A 20,425-nucleotide genomic window follows, 5' to 3' on the forward strand; every position below is an offset into this window, starting at 1 on the left:
TGCAATTATGACATTGCGGTGTTATAACATGCAATGGATTAGTTGAATATGTTGTTAAGTGGTAGAAAAAGGCATGTTCAGTTACTGACTCATGTGAATGTTCTATTATTTATGGCTGACAAAGCGTTTCTCAAATATTTACTCTAATTATAAACTTTATTAACTAGACCAAGTGCAATTTCTGGAGAAATTGCGTGGGAATGCTGAAAGCTGAATGCTAAGATTTGAATGCTTATTAATTGAGCGATAAATTATGACCTCCTAGTTACTGGACAATGCACTTTACCAACTGTGACACCGAGCAGTGTAAGACACCTGGTAATGATGATAAGTTATATGTATGGAAGTGGACGCGGAAAGTGATACTTAGAAAAAGTTAAATGTCTGTCCCATTGAAAATGAATGGGGAAAAGTTGATATTAAATGTGAAATTGTGAAAGTACTTTAAGTAATGTGGAATCAGACGATATATACCCCGGGAGGCGTGAATTTTTGAAGCTAGTTGAAATTTAAACAGTGTAAATTGGAAGTATTATGTGGGAGTTGTTACGCGGCAAAAAGTGTGGAGAATAAAAATCGCAATAAAATATGTGGGAATGCTTCCCACAATTAAAAAGAATTAGCGTAGAAATTGAAACCCGTCTTAAAATAAGGACCCTCTATAAAAACAAATCATAATTGGGCCAAATTCATTCACGCTCATATTACAACACATTCTTTTTGCTGTGCATTGTGCACACATCTGTACAGAAGCAGTCTTCAACACTCCATGAAGTGATCAAATGCTGTTGTTGTCATTTCACCAGTAGAGGCTGCTGCTGCACAGGCCTATTACTTTTAAATCAACAAGTTTGTAGGTGGAAATGATTAGCTATAAGTCATTATGTCGTTATCATTGGGACTAATGTGACCATTACAGAATTCCAATTCCTGATGCAATATTTTATTGCAAGCTTTATTTACTTTAGATGCATATCAAATAAGATGTAAATGATCTATTTATAGGGGGAAGAACAACAAAACCTTGTTAAAGTGGGTGGAGGGAAGAGCACATTTTCATTGACTAAATGTTTTTGCTTCACTCACAGATTGGGGGGCAGTTTCATTTCTCTGTAAAAGCCAAAACGTGGTGATGTTTGAGGTATTGTAAATGGTAGGCGATGCCACATAAAGTAACGGCCGATACACACTACAATGTGGCTTCCTGCACAAGGGAAAGGGGAAACGTGAGAACGTATGAAAAAAAAAATGAAAAAAAAAAGAATGTGTTGTTTTTTTTTTTTTTTTTTTTTTAAATGGTACAGAACCTTTCTGAATATATTCCTATGAAACAAATCGGCACAACTTAGTGTGGTCAATTTATATTTAATCAAAAAGAATGATTTTTGATGCACTGAAATAATAGACTAAAGGTCAAGGTCAGCATAGCATTTCTTGTTTCGTGACTTGCTGTGACATTTGTCTAACATCAGTAAAATTCTGTGGAATGTTTTTTTCACGTCAACGAGTCATTGATGGTGTAGGTGGGGGATTAACATCTGTTGTTAAATCTACAAATGTCACGTACCTCTAATTGTCATACAACTCAAACAACTTCACTCATTTCAACATTCAATCAGAATCAAATCAATTATACAACAGCAACGGGATTTAGGATTGGTGGTTAGCACGCACGTACGCACACACACGTAGAAAATGAAGACGATGATTACTTCACGTGATTTTGGTCCCACATTTGAAACCATTGTGAGAGTGATGTGGTTTTAGATTACAAGGAAGTAAACACTGACTGTTGAAACCACTGCAAAAAAAATAAAAAAATCTTGTATGTAATAAAACCTATGAACTGAAAAGGATTTGAATCATACTTACAGTGCATATGGCATAATACTGTTAAAGTATTGCTCAAGAGAACTTGTTGGACTCTCTAACAAGCAATCTCTTAGGTTTTAATGCAGTGATGTAGCACTACTAAGGCATAGGAAGCGCGACGGCTCCTCCCTGACTGAACCCACAAAGGTAGTTTTTCTTCTCATTTGTAAGGCCGCAAGTTTCAGGTTAAAGGGGAACAGCAGGACAATTGTCACCCTTACAAGCAAAAATCTTTTCAGTCAGTGAAATAAAATGTCTGAACAAAGTTTAAAAGATTCTACTTTTTCAGTCAAATGTCAGACATTTCATCATTCATTTATTTTCTTTTGCTATTTGACGTGAGTTCCGCCCACCTTGATCATTGTTAAAGTGGAAGTCAATCTTAAACATTTCTTGACAATAATACGTTATATGTGACCTCACTAGTCTAAAGATGACATTCTGCATAATATTACATTTGTGGAATATGAGTTATGAAGCGAAATCCAGCCGTTTTTATCCATTTTAAGGGGCAGCCATTTTGCCACTTGTTGTCGACATTACAGTTGCTCACGGCTGAGGCAATCACACCAATCACAGCTCACCTATTTTCTGAAGCTGAGCTGTGATTGGTTGTTACCTGAGACCTGAGCAACACTGATGTCATCTTCAGTCGACAGCAAGTGGCAAAATGGCCGCCCCCTGAGATGGATAAAGAATAGCTGGATTTTGCTGCTTAACTCCTAATCCACTAACATAATCAACATATTTAGACTAGTGGGGCTGCATAGAACACATTATTGCCATTTTTTTTTTTTTGGAGGGTTGGGGGGTGTAGGAGGGTTTACTAGGTATTAGGGGTGTGAATTGCCTAGTACCTGACGATTCGATTCGTATCACGATTCACAGGTCACGATTCGATTCGATACCGATTAATCCCGATACGAATTTATAAGTCGATTGTTGCGATTTTTTTTCATTCAAATTTAGAAAATACTAATCAGTAAGCTTGTAGAGTGTAAGATTTATATGAAAATGTATTATTTATTTAACTGAAATTTCAGTCTTATAGAGGTTGTAATCTGTTTCATGTTTGAACAGCATTAAAATAAAATATTAAGGCTTAATGTTCCGTTCATATAACATTCTTCCATGCTCAAGGTGTGAATCCTTAAAAAAAAAAAAAAAAAAAAAAAAAAAAAAAAAATAATAATAAAAAATAAATAAAATCGATTCTGCCGATTATTGAATCGATTCGAGAATCGCGCGATGTAGTATCGCGATATATCGCCGAATCGATTTTTTTTTTAACACCCCTACTAGGTATGTTGTGCACAGTTGTCTATTAGTAGTAGACTGTGCACAAAAGAATCTGTGTGATGGATGTGCACCAACTCCTATTGAGTCTCTTAACTCTGTAAGTTTGTTACCGTCTATTGGTAAAAATGTGACATATTTCTTCAAACAATGCGTTATCCCTGCGTTTTTGTGAGGGGCTGTACTTCCTGTGCACCTGTGGTACTATTTCCTGTTAGAGTGCCCCAACCTCATACCCTTTCTCTGAAACCGCATCCTTCACACACAGTCACAAATGTTCATAGAGGGTGCACATAGCGATTCTGCTAGGTGTGCTGTGGTGGGGGGCAGGGGGTTTCAGTAGGGGCCTCTCTATGTTCTATCATTCATAGATGTGATAAAGGTTGTACTTGTATGTGTCACTCCTGGATGTGCGAGGTTCTCGGGGAAGGGAGGGGATTTGGACTTGATGTGTTCTGTTCCTGGATGTGTTGGTAAGTCGGCGAGTAGTGGCCATTGCTCTGCTGGTAATAGTTGACCAATTTTCTGGCAAACACTGGCTCCACCTAAAAGGAAATTACGCGTGAAATATGTTGGTTACCGCTGACTTACTTTTACACATACAAAAGCAAGGGGCCTTGAAAGGGATGGTTGGGGTACATTTTTCTTGTGAGAGGTCATTAAAGTTTTATTATTATTATTATGATGATGATGATGGTGATGATGATGATAATGATGATGATGAGGATGATGATGATGAAAAAATATACTGGGATGGGACAACTGAAGAACTGTTTATTATGATATATGATGAAAATTTGCGGAATAATTTTCTTTATTATAACAGTCGCTCTCTGGTTTTCTTTGTCAAATTGCATGGAAGGGAGCGGATCAAATGCAATCACGGGCACAGGTTACCCACACCTGGTTTAACAAGATGATTTGATAATAATAAAATAATCTCTTATTACAGGATGTTAAACCGAAAACACGCTGCTGTTATTCCAAACATCATCATCATTTGGCCACATGAAGTTGTCTATTATAGTTCATACTCATAGTACATTAAACAAATTAGAAAAGGTAAGGTTTTAGTTCAGAAAAATACCTTGACTCAAGTAAAAGTAGGATTGGTATTGATAAGAAAAACAACATTCTTACTCACCAGGATTCCATTGTCTGTCTATAGAAAGAATTTGCCATTCCGAAAAAAAACTTCAGGCTCAAGCATGTTATTAATTCTATTATTTTAAACAACTGTTGGTAGCATAAAGAAAATATTACTAAAATATTTCACAATTTTCTCATTCATTTTTCTCACTGCAATTCTGAAATAGCCTCCCAACCCAGTTAAGGGCCACTCAGAGCCTGGACTCTTTGAATTTAGGCCTGAAAACCTTTTTATTTAGAACGGCCTATGACATTTAATCATGAACATGATTTTATTTTATTTTTTTCTTTCTCTGTAGCACTTTGAGATCATTTTGATGAAAAGTGCATTACAAATATATTATTATTATTATTATTATTAGTAGTAGTTGTAGTAGTAGTAGTAATAATAATAATGATAATGATAATAATAATAATAATAATAATAATAATAATAATAATAATAATAATAATAATAATAATAGCAATTGTGTGATTTTGAATACTTGTAAGCGCTGTTGTGCATGAGTACCTGAGCTGTGATCATCTTTCTTGGACGCTGGGGGCTGGGGTACTCGTCTCCAAAGCAGAGAACCACCTGGTGTTTCGGTACACGTCGTCCATTATGGGCAAAATCTTGAAGCTCTGATTGCACGGAGAATATGTAACACACAGATCATTATTATGCAATGGTGGAGAGTAAAAATTGAGGTACAGATACAATATATTACTGTAGATTTTTCCGGTACAGTAACTGTGCTTTACTTGAATATTTATTTTTCTGACGACAGGGGAAACAGCACATTTCCCTTTGTTGCCTGTTCCATCCTCGTCAGATCATTTATCTGAAAGTGACTTGAGTTTGGTGGAAATTTGGGGCATTTAACAGTACATAAAAAAAATAAAAAAATAAATAAAATAAAAAAAAATAATAAAAAAAATAAACTTGAGTCGTGTTAGTGGTCCACCACAAGATGTGGGTGGCCCCATGATAAGAATAACACCAACAGGGACTTACCCACCTAAAGAACACCTCACTCCAAATTCATCATCGGCAGTAAATATGCACCGCCAGCAATTAGTCGTCATGATTGACTGGAAATTATCCGGTTGATGACAAACATTGGAAAGAAAATATTAAAGATGTAATTTAATTAACAAAATGCATGGACTGAAATTGTAAAAAAAACAGAAATAAATCTCAGAATATAAACGTAAGCTGTATTGAATAAATAATAAAACTGATTAAATAAATGATAAATACCCAAATTAATTGACTGAGATGTGACAAATATTATCACTTGGTAATGTGTTCCTATTATCATTAAGACGGTTTTTGTGATGTATTGTGATTTGTGAGCAGCTAAAAAAAGAAACCGTGAACACATCTGACTGCGCATTCCGTTAGCGCCGTTGTACTGACGTCACCGGCAACGGGACGGCGCTTCAATCTATTTTATTTCTTCAATCTGAAAGTATCCTGCTTTTATATTCTTAGGTTTATTTATGTTTTTACAATTTCAGTCAATACAGTTTGTTATTTAAATGACATCTTTAATATTTTCTTGCCAATATTTTGACATCAACCGGATCATTTCCAGCCAATTCTGTAGCGTGACATCATCAGTAGACGACCCCGATACAATCGGCCAGCCTAATCACATCTGGTACTTTTCTTTTGAGTGTTGTAGCCCCCTGGCATTCTGTTTGTTTGGTTTTTTTTTGGGTTGTTTATTTGGGGTGTGTTTTATGGTTGCAATGTTTTGATTTCTGTGATGATGTTTGTTGTCAGATTGCAACAGTTGTTCAATAAAGATTAAAAAATAAAAATAAATAAATTGGGGCCGACCCCGCCCTCAGAAAGGCAAGCTTATTGCCATGCAAAAACAAATGAGGAATTATTACACCATCCAGTAAAGAGAAATGACACACAGCTCCCATTGTACTTTTCTTATTGTGTGCGATTTCCTTGCGACAACCAGCGACCGACGAAAATTACATCTACAACTTTATACGAAGCCGCCATCTAGCACATTGCTAACTAAGTTAGCATTAGCTCATTTATTCTAAAAGAGGGATTTATTTCACAATTCTGTAACTATTGTACTGTTGATTCGGAGGGTGTAGCCAAAATAACAACGACAGTCGGCTGGTGTAGAGGATTGCTAAATTCAGGAGGGCATCGATTAGCCTAACGTGCAAAAAAAAAAAAAAAGAATTTAAAATTGTTACAGTTTGTATCAGATCCAGACATTTTTTTTTCCCCAATTACTCTCATATCATTATGGTCCCCCAAGGGGAACTTCAAACTTACACTCTGCTGTATAATTGTACACTATAAAAGAATAATTTCATACAGAATAATAAATAAAAAGAATAATAAATAAATAATAAATAAATAATATGTTTTTGTATTATTTGTCACCAAAATGTAACATTCGTTAAAGAATACCCACCAGTCAAAAACTGTAGACAGAAAATGCCACACAACAAACCAAAGCAACCTACTCAGCAGAGATATTTAATCACTTTCCTTCCATGCATTTTCTTTACCAATCTTTCCTCAATGGAGTCTATGCCAGGTGAAAGACTGACACGCTGGACTGATCACCAGTCAATTGCAAGGCACATATAGACCATTCACACTCACAATAACAATTTGCATGGGAAAACCATGTAAACTCCACGTGGAAAGGGCCTAATAAATTGCATAAATACACTTTTTTTTTAAAGCGATTTTCTACAAATGTTACAGTATTTAATGTATCTGTGTCTAAGATACAGTGTGAACAAAATTGATACTATTTGGACTTTGCATATTGCATTGTGTCATAACAGTATACACTTGCAAAAAAAAAAAAAAAAAATGTGCTTACCAATCAGAAATTGCTGGGTATCAAACAGTTTACATGGCAGCTCTTTCTCCAGCTTGTTGGGTTTATCCACATAGGGAGCGAGAGGCCCCTCCCAGAACACTCGCCCTAGGCAAAGGCGGCGGGCGTACAGGCCGTCGGGCGTCATCCACAGCAGCACTCCTCGCTCCAGGACATCAGCAAGCCTCTCGGCACCCTGCCTTTGAGACTCGGGGAACGGGAAGGGAAAGAGAACGATCTCCGCCCCGATGTGAAACTCTGAGGATGAGGATGGTGGCGAGGAGGAGGAAGGAGGGATGATGCGACAACCTTCTGGGCTGCTGGTGGTCACCTCCTTCACCAAAGACTCTCTGTAGAATAGGGACACATGCAGGCTAAAATCTGGAGGAAAGAGACATAATGACTTATATGAGTCCATGTTATTTGGTGCGCAGATGTCATGTTTCTCGACCTGTTATGATATCGCTGTGGTCCATCATGTACAAAGGTTGCTGGGCCTCGGACACATAGGGGTGGAAGGAGAACTGAAAGCCTGCAAAGTATCCGTCAAAAATGCTATCAAACTGATCCACTATCGGCACTCTTGTGTACGAATGTAGCGTGTGGCGGTATTTTACCATTTTCTGACTGTGTCTCAGGCCAAGCTCGGCTGATTGGTAAAGGGAAGTGGCACTGAGTATACGGCAGCTCTCCATGCAAACCACTGTGAGTAATAACGGGGTGCAGTTCTGGAAGGTTGTAATCCCTCCAGTCTCGTATCTCCTGCGAAAGCTGGAGACAGATCATGAAACCTGTTTCTAATAGAAATGCGAGCAGAAGTTTGATCTGAGCTTCAGTGTGCTCACCTGGCTGTGCGGTGTTGAGTATGGAGGGATCAAACCAAAGGATTGGGATTCATCCTCTATACTGACACTCATCTTTGGGCCTGTTGCTGTACCTGTATGGATTATGGTAGATTTTCAGATTAGTGAGAAAGTGACAGTAATTAGAGGAATTAGGCACTCACAATTCAAAATTACATTTCTTCCATCAAAACACATACTTGTATATACTGTATTATTGTTCAAAAGCATGGGGTCACTTTGAAATGAATTGAATAGAAAGAAAAGCATGATTTTTTTTGTTTTTTTTTAAACCACATTAACAATGTCTCGACTGTATTTCTGATTAATTTAATGTTTTCTTTATTGAAAAAAACGTTAAGTAACCTCAAACTTTCAAACTGCGGTGTACTGTATATAGTACTGTATACCGTATGCATACATTTTCTATTAGGGATAGATGAATATCAGTATCGTCATTTTATTTTATTTTTTTAAATCTGAAGGCCAATAAAAGATCAATTTAAAACTGTGTAAACCTCAGGAAATTATTTGTTAAATATATTCAGCTAACTTTATAAGAGACTCTACTGACCCTGGGCACTCTTAGGCTTTTTTTTTTTTTTTTTTTTTACAGCAAAACAAAGATACTTAAGAGTTTAACATTCCAGTTACTTTGAAATTTTGGAAAAGTTTATTTACTGTAGAAAACTCCAGGGTGCTATGATATTTACTTGTCTACTAATAATCGGTATCGGCCCAGAAAATATCGCTAATATCTATATATGCACTTGTGCTTTTCTTAAAAAAAATAAAAATAAAAAATAAAAAATAAATAAGGATATTTTTCAGTGAACACAACATTTTGAGCATTAGTGTCTATCTGCGCAATTTAAAGCAAGGGTGACGGAACCTTCACATCAGGGAACATTTATAAAGTCATCTGAGGGTTGTACTAAATTGATGGGGGGAAATAAGATGCAAAATTGCTGCAGCTTATTAAATGGAGTACACGCATACCAATAATCAGGCCGAATTTGAACATTTTGTCCCAATATGATCAGTTGCTCAAGAGCATTCTGAGTGATAATCCTGTGGTGTGGTAAAAGTGATTTTTTTCTCCCTCCCTAATCTGCTCGGAGGATGATCATCTTAAATGCTAAATCTGTTTAATATTTATGATATACACAATTCGTTATTATTCATTCTTTGTTGCTGTTCATATTAGTCTGGATGCACCATGCTGCCTCTCACAAGTCAATCTTGGTACTATGAAAGATGTCATTAGCTGTTTTGGTCATCTGGAATACACAACACACTGATAAGGTTTCACAGGGTCTAAATATGTTAACTGTTCAACCAATTCTCTCTAGTAAATACAGCATACATTTCAGTTCGTGTTTTGCATCTCATTTGATTGTGCAGTCGTGCCGAAATGCTGTGGCTGAATTAGTCATGCTTCACTGCTCGAGTGCACTTTGCACTTGGTAACTGAAGCCCTCAAAAAAAAAAAAAACTATGTCCCTTTTGGTGCAGGCTTCAACTTCCTTTGTGCTTCCTGCCTCGTCAGAGTCGATTGTCATTGTACATGTTTACCTCTCTTTGCCGCTTCTGGAATGATCCTGTAGACTTTGTAAGGCTCCGAGATGTCCAGCTGGGTCCTGTGCGTCAGCTCATCAAAGTCGTTGCTTTTGTTGAGGGCGCAGCGAAGTCTGGTTTTCCACGTGGTGTGGTCTGGCTTGTCCACGCCTTCTTTATATTTCCCCTTGAACAAAGCCCATGCCTGGAACATTCATGAAATAAGCCAGCTTCCTCGTTCTTTCAAACCAAACATATCAAAAAATGTGGACGGCTAACAGTGACTTTGACGGAAATCAGAGGTGTGACCTTGAAAAGCGCAGCATCCTCTTCTCTGTTATAGTCCTGCTTGCCCGCGTGCTTCCACGGAATCCTGAAGATGGTTTTCTCGTGGTTTTCCCACACCAGACCGGGGTATTGCTTGCTGTTAATCTGATCGATCAGCCACTGCCTCAGTTTGCCGGTGCAACAGCCCGCTGCCGGGCCGTTGTCTTCCTCCACGTTCATCTTTGTGGGAGGGAATTGAAACAGAAAATCAGGTTGCAGTATTACTTCCATATTAAAATTCTTTTTAAGTAGTGGGGGGGGGGGGGTTGGAGGGGGGGGGGGGGGGGGTTATATACATTTGCAGTATCTGTGCAAGTGATCCAAATAAGGATCGTTTGGCCTTGGTGATAGTTTATACCTGGGAGCTAAAATACTTTTTTTTTTTCCCCATAAAATCAACATTCTGTACATGAACTACTCATAAAAACTCAATAGACAAAAATCAAAAGTTCAGAATTACACCTCACCACTTTTATTCTTACCCATGTTGTGTTGACTCAACTTGTTAATATTACTACACTATTTCACATCTTATATCACTTAGTAACCCAATAGCTACTACTATTATAACCAATGACCCAAAAATAATTGTCAAGGGACCCATTTTGGGGCCTGGCCCTTAGTTTGAGAACTCCTGCTCCAGACCTATACGAGAGTCTACAAGATTGAATTCAACCAGACTAGGATTACTTGTGTACTTTGTCACTTTTGTTACGATTAAGAAATGATGTAGTCAATGTATTTCATCTACGATTTTTTGCAGTATTTATTGTATCATTTATCACAAATCAAGCCATTTCAAACCGATCTATCGCCATAAAATGACATTTACTGGATATTAACTAATAATTTTAAAAATGTCAATTGTAGCGTTTATAACTACTATGATAATCATTTAGCACCATTTTAGGCCTTGACCATGAGTTTGTGAACACGGGTTTTTGAGATGATGAAGATTCAACTAATTCCTGCTGTGTATTTTGTAAATTTTGAAGATTGTATGTTGCAACACAAAATGTACATCTCATCTAACATGTCTGCAATAGTTACTCATTTATCAAGCAATTTGCGACCCATAATATGATTAAATGTCTAAAATACAAAATTGATATTGACATTTATGATGTGAAGGGAGTATCAAAAAGTGGCTCACCTTTAACCAGAAAAGTTGCCTCACTGCACGTACTCTTCTCTGCTGTCTGACTCTTAAATCTGATCATATGTTGATTGGCTGCAGCGAGCGGGGAGGAGCCTGACATGGCAAGATCTTTGTAGAAGAGATGCTCGGCAGTCAGGTGCTTTTCTTGGTCTCGCAGCACAACGCCCCCACGCTCAAGAGTCTGCTGCTGTGGGGATTCCCTCCACTGGAATATTTGACTGTATAGACACCAATCATGTTAGAAGCAAAATACAACGTGAACATTTCATTTTGTAGATCTGTGTTGTCTCTTGTGTTCACAATTAGTGGAATTCTTCTTAGATTTTTTTTTATTTTTTATTTTATTTTTTTTAAGAGCAAGTGCACATGCAGTGTGGAAAGAAACCCTGTTGAATGTTTTTGTTGTGGCCACGCATGATCTGTCATGCACATCACAAAACAGGAAGACAGTCAGTCAGTCTAATCTCCCTCAGAAAAGCACCCTAACATTTGTATTGACTGTTTTTATTATATTCAAATTTTAAATCTGAGTAACATGGTAGAGTTGGGGGAGGGGGGGTTATCAGTTACAAGCATATAGCAATTTATGTTAGGACAACATCAATCGATATTTAAAAAAAAAAAAAAAAAAAAAGTCCCTGGTGTGAGCAATCCAGCATTTCGGACTCGTGTGGTGGTTTCGCAGCATGACGGTGGCTGGCCAACGCTGCAAATGACCTCAGAGTGATCTCTGTCGAGTTGATTCCTTGTATTCCACTTGATCGCCTTTGGCTTTAGAAGAACCAAGCAGCTCCACAATGTCTGCTTCATCGTTGAACTTTTTGTCCTTATATTCCCTCTGGAGCCATTTTCTGAACTGGAAGAAGTGACAATGTTGTTTTTTTAAAATAAATAAACCCTTAAAAAAACAAAACAAAACATGCAAACAGGAGAATCTTAAATGTCAAACGCAAATCATATAAATTCATTTTTAACAGAAAGTAATTGAAATTGAAAGAATCCATTCCAGTGTTACACTGCCATATATATATATATATATATATATATATATATATATATATATATATATATATATATATATTAGGGGTGTGAATTGCCTAGTACCTGACGATTCGATCCGTATCACGATTCATAGGTCACGATTCGATTCGATACCGATTAATCCCGATACGAATTTACAAGTCGATTGTTGCATTATTTTTTACTCAAATTTATAAAATACCATTCAGTTACATTATACAGTACATGTACACTGTAAGATTTGTATGAAAATGTATTATTATCTTATAACTGTGAGCCACTGTATGTAACAAACAGGTTTAACACCATTTTTCATGTTTGAACAGCATTGAAATAAAATATTAAGGCTAAATGTTCCATTAATATAACATTCTTCCATGCTTAAGGTGTGAAAGTTAGACGTTTTGTTGAATATTTTTCCATCAAAAATGGATGTTAAAAAAATCGATTCGGCTGCCTATTGAATCGATTCGAGAATTGCGTGCTGTCGTATCGCGATATATTGCCGAATCGATTTTTTTAACACCACTAATGTATGTATATATATATATATATATATATATATATATATATATATATATATATATATTAGTGCTGTCAAACGATTACAATTTTTAATCTGATTAATCACACTTTTTAATTTTGATTAATCAGCTAAATTACTTGCGTATTCGCGTAATATAAAATAAATGCAAACTACCATAATATTTTGACATTAATTTGATTAAATGCATGTACGCAATTACATGCGTGCGTGTATTGCGCAAAACGTAACAACATCACATCAATTGGGTTCAATTCAGCAATTATTAATTAATTAAACGCAAATTTGTTTTATCTAAAGACCTGCCGGGGTGTTTTTTAAAGCGAAATTTACCACGGAGCACACCAACTGGAGTCACCCCGCTCATTTTGGAAGAACAGGCGTAGGAAATGCCATGCATTGACCTAATCACTGACCTGCGCACGTTCAAGGCTCAAGTGCGGTCAAAAAAAATAGTGTGATTAATATGCGTTAATATGTGATTAATGCGACATTTTTCTGTGATTAATTAATATATTTACGCTTTAACTTTGACAGCCCTAATATATATATATATATATATATATATATATATATATATACATATATATATATATATATATATACACCCATTAATATACACATACACAAAGTAACTGACTTCATCAACATGAGTGGTCTCGAACTCCTGCAGCTGTCGCTGGAAGCCCAAGTTAGGTCCAGCACTGGGCCGGACCACCCTCACTGCAGCCAGAGCCTCCTTCCACCCCAATCCCGTCACTGTCATGATGTAGGCGACCACCAGGGTGACGCTGCGGGACACGCCTGCCAAACTGTAAACGAAAGGGGGATGAGCATGAATAATGATGAACTTCTGCACCTTTTTCATATGCTGGACTGATTTTCAGAAGCCTAAAAAATATTTAATAGTAAAAAAAATTATGTTATGTAAATATTTGTTTGTTTCTATATTATTCCATATACAGTACTCTGTTACTTCGGATTACATAGCTACACTTCATGGACATGTATAATATACTGTAGACAACACTATCATATTGAGAGAACAGCTGTGTCGCTAAATTGGGTGATCAAAAATATTAGGAATATCCATCCATTTTCTGAAGTGCTTGTTGCGTTAGGTTGACAGGTGAGCTGAAACTTTTTTCACTCCTGACTTTGGGGAGAGAAGTGATGTACAAAATCAATCACTTAATGCTCATCACAATAAAAGTATGATTACAGGCAGAACATTTGAATGGAACATGACACGATCATGCACATGGCACAAGTACAAAGAGCAAAGAAATTCACTTCAAGGGGAAGTCAAGTCAAAAACATTCTCCGGTATGGACCAATCATGGCTTACAAGCTGAGCACTCAGACACTGTTATTTGATTTTCAATTGACAGCAAGTGTCAAAATGGCCGCCCCCTGAGATGGATAAAAATGGATGCATTTTGCTGCCCATAAGCAATATTAATGTGAATATTGTGTTTCGATTTGTGGGCGTGCATAGAACATATTATTGTAAAAAAATAAAAAAATAAAAATAAATAAAAATATTTGGCCTGACTTCTCTTTTAACAGTTACGACATGTCACATGAGACATTTAAAAAAAATAAAAATACAAAAAATAATCAAATAAAATAAAAAAAGGCAAACAGAACGGGAAGCAAAGCAATGCACCAATTTTTCAGATGAGAAAAAAAAACATAAGGAAGGTGGCTTAATTAATTATTGGCTATATACTTAGAATTAGCTAAAGTGAGGTAGTATCAGGAAAGGGACATTATAGCCCAGGCATACTGACTTATTTTACAATACAATACGTAGATTTTTAGTATTTGAATTTTTTTTAGTATTTGTAAAAATCTACAAAAAATTGACTCACTTTGTGTCAGTGTTTTGTGGGGGGATGTCATTATCTTTATTTTATATTGTAGTGTGTTAATGTTTACACACCCGGTACTTATATACAAAATGTCAGTCAATGGTTGCAACACAGTTCATCAGTTTGTTTGTTTTTCCCTCACCAATGAACCAGGCAGCCTTCTCCTTTCAGTCGCGACTCGTGCATGAACATGATGCTCTTTTTAAAGTGTTGAATGCTGTGGAGGGCAACAAAAAGAAAGTGTCACAACATGCTTCTCTATTGCTTTTCTTGGGGGGGACAACTTTGAAAGTGCTTCCCGGAGAGGATCATTTGGCATAGTGTGGATGTTGGCTTTATTTTTTATTTTTTGCACCTGATACAACCAGGAAGGTTCATATTTCAAACATGGCTCTGAGGCAAACGGGGCAGTGAGGGGTTACATGATTGTTGGTAATAAAAGTAGTACTTAGGCACCATCTTGTGGAATTTTGAGGTTGCTGTGGTGCTTTTGTTAGCAGAGTGGCTAAACCAGGAGTCTCCAAGTTCAGTCCTCGAGAGCCCCTATCCAGCCTGTTTCCATGTTTCTCTCCACTAACACACCTGATTCATGATCGGGATCGTTATCAGGCTTCTGCAAAGCTTGCTGATAAGCTGATCATTAGATTCAGCTGTGCTGAAGGACGGAGACATGGAAAACAGGCTGGATAGGGGCTCCCGAGGACCAAACTTGGAGACCCCTGGGCTAAACAGAATACAGATTATTATGAATGAATTTAGCACAATAGTCACTGCCGGGCAATATTTGCTTTGCTATGGTGGCTTGTTAAGCCCAAAAGGCGCATATGTCCTGCACTTGGAGCGGATCAGCCGCGGTTTGTATTCAGACTGCGAAGCAAACCACACCGAGTGTGTTTGGAAGCGGATCGAGACCACCTCAAAAACTGGGTCTCAGTCCGCTTGTTTGGTCCACACCAGGATTCGTTTGTGTGTATTCAGACCTGCACAAAAGGTCCGGATCAGCGTGGGAAACGAACTCTGGTCCGTTTAAAGAGGACCAAACAGTGCAGGTTTGAATACACCCTAAAAGTGACTTAAGGATGGAGTAACGAACTAATGACCTTGAGCTTGGGAGACAGCCGATCTCCTCCCTGAGCCATGCAGCTACTGCTTTCTGTTCGTATTTCAACTCATGTCAGCTGCAACTGATTCCATGGAATCTTCCTAATTCCAAGAGACCAAATAAAACAATGTATTTGGTCTCTTGGAGATAAGCAAACCGTTGGAGGGGCATAGCTCAGGTGAGAGTGGGGCAGTCTCCCAAGCTGAAGGTCGTGAGTTTGTTCCTCAACCCTCGAGTGACTCCCAGAATTTGTTATTTTACTCTCTTCCTAGTATAAATCTTAGCTTACTCTAAAACTGAGTCTATTTGGTCCCTCTCTAAATAGAGTCAAATTTACTCTATAGAATTTGCTGTGTGGGGTTGCATACAACAGAAGACAACGGTTTAAAATCGTGGGGGTTTAAAAAAAATCAAACACACCTGCTTTAAAGCCAAATGCAGACATACAAAAATCCTCGCTTCATGCCACCGCGTGCATCTTTAAAGACTGAATGTGACGACAGTACATAGTGAGCTGGTGGAGGCATATCATTTACACGTTTAGCTTGAAGAAACAACCTGCCACCCACACCGCCGCACCATAAAGACACAAAGCTGTCGCTCTTTCTCTCGTTGTCTTTTATTGTTGTGCATTGTGCGTGGAACTTACAGGTTTTGTGTGGGCAGGTCGGCCGCTGAAATGCAGAGATAGGTCATCTCCTGGGGGATAGAGAGTACTAGCTGTTTAATTAGTCAATCAGGATCCAACAGAAAATGCTAATGAACCACTCCGGCTGCGGTATCAGGAGCCGCCCACATGCACACTGTGAAGAAAGCAAATATTTGCAGGCATTCTGTATGCCACTCTGCAGCAGTCAAGTGCTGCACTAATAAAAGCGCTCATGGCCATTGCAACTTCCTCAACAACCTGACAGACTGGAAGGTGCACTCTTGTCTAAAGGGCCAGACAACCCTGTTTTCTGGAACTACAGTGTTCAGTTTGCATAGTGGGACTAGGTCCCTGGAACATTTACACTTTGTAGCAGCAGCACTAGTAACTGCATACGCTGTAGGTAACAATGTAAAAAATGTCAAACTCAAACACTATTATGGAATTGGAAGGATTTTGAAGGATGTTTGCATCAGGGTACTATTGTTACAATACAGTTTCAGAGCCAAAACAAGATGTTGTTTGCTGCTGCTGTACGCTCAAAAGGTTCAGGAAGAGTTGTGAGTTATGAGGTTTCGCTGCTTGTGTGTGATTGTGCTCTGCTGAGTGGCTATTAAAAATAATAATAATAATAAAGCTGACAAATGATGGAAGTCTCGTTATTGAAATGTGAAATTGTTTTTTTTAAAAAGTCACAACGCAAACACCAAATATTAGGGGTGTTAAAAAAAATCGATTCGGCGATATATCGCGATACTACATCGCGCGATTTTCGAATCGATTCAATAATCGGCAGAATCGATTTTTTTTTTTTTTTTTTAGGATTCACACCTTGAGCATGGAAGAATGTTATATGAACGGAACATTAAGCCTTAATATTTTATTTTAATGCTGTTCAAACATGAAACAGATTACAACCTCTATAAGACTGAAATTTCAGATAAATAAATAATAAATTTTCATATAAATCTTACACTCTACAAGCTTACTGATTAGTATTTTCTAAATTTGAATGAAAACAATCGCAACAATCGACTTATAAATTCGTATCGGGATTAATCGGTATCGAATCGAATCGTGACCTGTGAATCGTGATACGAATCGAATCGTCAGGTACTAGGCAATTCACACCCCTACCAAATATGTTTGGAAGTTAGGATTATGTAAGTGATTACTGTCACGTTACATTATATACAGTATTTCTGTTCAAGAAGAAGAATTCCAAGATCCAGATTTAAGTGTTGTTTCATGAGGTATCTTTTAGGTGTTTACTAGTCCGTAGATTTGAATTGGCATGCTTCCATTTTGGAAAATCAGGCAGTATTGCTGGCACTAAAACTAATCAATCTTATGCAACTGGGAGTATGATGAGCAACATAAAGTGCAGGTAAACATTGACGTTGGTTGAGTACACTTAACCCTCCTGTTATGTTGCAGGTCAAATTGTCCCATTTTAAAACTTCTGACCTTTTTAAATAGTAAGTATCTTGGTGCAAGTACATATTTTAGGGAATTAATTTTCCTGTTTATAATACTTTTTGGATAACAGGTCAAATTGACCCAGGATGACAATTAATGTTCCTGAGAAATTCTGGCGCTAATTGTTAGCAATGAAACATTACAATCTCTTTGCCCAGTGTTTAGCCATCCTGATAGGTTTCGGGTCAAATTGACCCACTGCAAAATTATTGTTTCTAAAGTAATAAGTGTAGTAGTTCAATGTAATATAATTATTAATGAATAGTGATTAATGGGTTTAATAATTAGATTTTTTTAACTGTTATTTGTGTTGGGCGCTTTGGATAATGGGTCAATTTGACCCAGTAACTCAACTGAATTTCCTGACAAAGAAACGTAAGAGGTGGATTAAAAGCCCCTGAACTATCAATTCTAACATATACATGAATAACTTAGTTTTTAACAGTACCGTATCTGCTTAAAACAATTAGCATACCTACGACAGTCGACTCAAGATGAAATTCAAAACAGAACTGGCTTCATTAGTCAACAATGAGGAAAGGTCAAAAAGAAGTTTCAGCAAGCAATAACATTGAACACTCGCAAGAATCTACATCTGAATGTCTAAAACGTAGGGTACAAAACTGTACTTTATATTCTATCCATCCATCCATCCATTTTCTTAACCGCTTGCTCCTCACAAACATCGCGGGGGCGCTGGAGCCTATCCCAGCTGGCTTCGGGCAGTAGGCTGAGTACCCCCTGAACTGGTTGCCAGCCAATCGCAGGGCACACGGAGATAAACAACCATCCACGCTCACAATCACACCTAGGGACAATTCGGAGCGCCCAATCAACCTGCCATGCATGTCTTTGGAATGTGGGAGGAGACCGGAGTACCCGGAGAGGACCCACGCAGGCACGGGGAGAACATGCAAACTCCACACAGGAAGGCCAAAGCCCGGATTCGAACCTGCATCCTCAGCGGACTTTATATTATACATGTAAGGTTTAAAAAAAAAAAAAAAAGGTGCAGAACAGAGGGGTGCACAAATGTTTATCAAAAACATACACTTATTGTGTGTAAATTGCTGTTGTGCTGACATAAAATATAAATGTAGCTACAGTAAAATTGATTCCCCCCCCCCAAAAAAAAAAAAAAGCACTTGAGCACCCCCTAAAAATGTTTTTTTTTTCTTTTGTCCCTCACTGTGGATGATCAACTTACATATCAATATAGAGAAAATAGTCTAAATTTGCTTTTCTGTACATTTTTGTCTTCCCTGTAAATGTTTTTTTGTTTTGTTTTATCATAGATACATTATAAATAGTAGTAATTATGCTCTGAAGACATCTCTCTAATCTACTAAAATCTTTTTAGCCATCCTATAAATGACATCAAACTAATGGTGCTTACTGATGCCCATAAGTAGACCTAAGGTAAGTCCTTTCTTTTGTTTTTCCACATTTGTTTCATGTTTTCATCTAATTATATGATGGTTAGCCTGTTTTTCTTGGAAACATAACAAACAAAAATAATTCAAATAAATGGTCTGGTGTTACAATCCTCCAATGGTGGAATACCTTTAAGTTAGTCCCTCCAGTTTTGAGGATGAAGGGTCTTCTTATGGCCCCGATAAATAACAATTATTTTTTATTATCCTATGGTTGGTGGAAAATAGCAAAGTGACATTACCTGGAAGATGGGCGCAGCTGTGTCATGGATGGACAAGATGTGTGTGATGTTGTTCCTGGCTAACTGCTCTCGGTCTCTTGCGTCTGATATGAACAAATCATCAATGAATGTACATAAAATGACATATGCACAAGAAAATAAACTTACAAAAAGACACACCTTTGAAATTTCCCAAATACAAGTCAGGCAGGACCTATGGTGGGGTAAAAGGGCATTAGAGGAAACCATGGTGAAAGACCATCACAACAGCTGAGTGGATGGACAGCTGCCTAATAGCTGATAACCTAACTATAGACAACGACTCCATAAACACAAATGACACCATGCGACTATTTTTAAAAACACGTTGAATGTTACGTTTTCCACCAAGCAATAGTACGCCTAAATTGTAGGCGTTGCCTATGCACCTCATTGCCGTCCTGAGAACTTGACACCTCAAGTGCGAGGAGCACTCACCTTATTGATGCCATTCCCCATGTTGAAAGAAGGCGGACGACAACAAAAACAGGTCCGACAGCCTTCCCCACTTACAGGGAATGCTTACTAACGCTTGACGGCTTCCCAGAAACAACGTACTTTGGTCACATACTCGCAAGTGAGTGCGTATCTGTCTGAACGAGACGGTAGATAGGTAGACTGCAGCTTCACAGCTCTTCGCAGTGCATCCTGGGAGTTGTAGTTCAGACTCCAAAACTAAGGGAAAGTATCCCTGAGAGAGGGATAGATTTTTTCCCCCCATTATTATTTAGTGACGTCACGACTCATCGTGACCATAGCTTATATTGAACGTTCCATAACATCACGTCATCTCTCTGCTAAGGTACACACGCACCATAAAAAAATAATAATAATTAAAAAAAAAAATAGTAGTACACCACCACTGCATCACAGCAGCTAACAGGAAGCAAAGACATTCACTATAATTTTAAACAGCACATTTATCAAGCAGCGCATTTGTCATAAAAATTAGAACCTCTCCATATGATTCGGACACTATTATAGAAATATTGAGCATCATTAGTATAGGT

General features: G+C 37.6%; 2 protein-coding genes across 3 annotated transcripts; both read right to left on the reverse strand.

Annotated features, from left to right (window-relative positions):
- Positions 1-3,092: 3,092 nt before the first annotated feature.
- Positions 3,093-11,401, reverse strand: irf4a (interferon regulatory factor 4a). Of its 2 annotated transcripts, none has more exons than XM_077519871.1 (9): positions 11,049-11,401; positions 9,878-10,075; positions 9,587-9,773; positions 8,015-8,106; positions 7,787-7,931; positions 7,621-7,701; positions 7,173-7,550; positions 4,829-4,941; positions 3,093-3,713 (listed from the first exon to the last, which is right to left on the reverse strand). In XM_077519871.1, exons 2-9 carry the CDS (start codon positions 10,073-10,075, stop codon positions 3,567-3,569), a joined length of 1,341 nt encoding a protein of 446 aa, XP_077375997.1. In that variant the 5' UTR covers positions 11,049-11,401; the 3' UTR covers positions 3,093-3,566. The 2 variants fall into 2 exon arrangements, with proteins under 2 accessions (XP_077375997.1, XP_077375989.1); XM_077519863.1 differs by having other exon boundaries at positions 7,787-7,940.
- Positions 11,402-11,542: 141 nt separating this feature from the next.
- On the reverse strand, positions 11,543-20,067 carry dusp22b (dual specificity phosphatase 22b). Its single transcript, XM_077519884.1, has 7 exons — positions 19,854-20,067; positions 19,557-19,590; positions 19,398-19,480; positions 16,244-16,293; positions 14,635-14,709; positions 13,259-13,430; positions 11,543-11,910 (listed from the first exon to the last, which is right to left on the reverse strand). Exons 1-7 carry the CDS (start codon positions 19,872-19,874, stop codon positions 11,773-11,775), a joined length of 573 nt encoding a protein of 190 aa, XP_077376010.1. The 5' UTR covers positions 19,875-20,067; the 3' UTR covers positions 11,543-11,772.
- Between the last annotated feature and the right edge of the window lie 358 nt (positions 20,068-20,425).

Source organism: Festucalex cinctus, chromosome 1 (assembly GCF_051991245.1).
Source record: "Festucalex cinctus isolate MCC-2025b chromosome 1, RoL_Fcin_1.0, whole genome shotgun sequence".
Classification (NCBI taxonomy): Eukaryota; Metazoa; Chordata; class Actinopteri; order Syngnathiformes; family Syngnathidae; genus Festucalex; species Festucalex cinctus.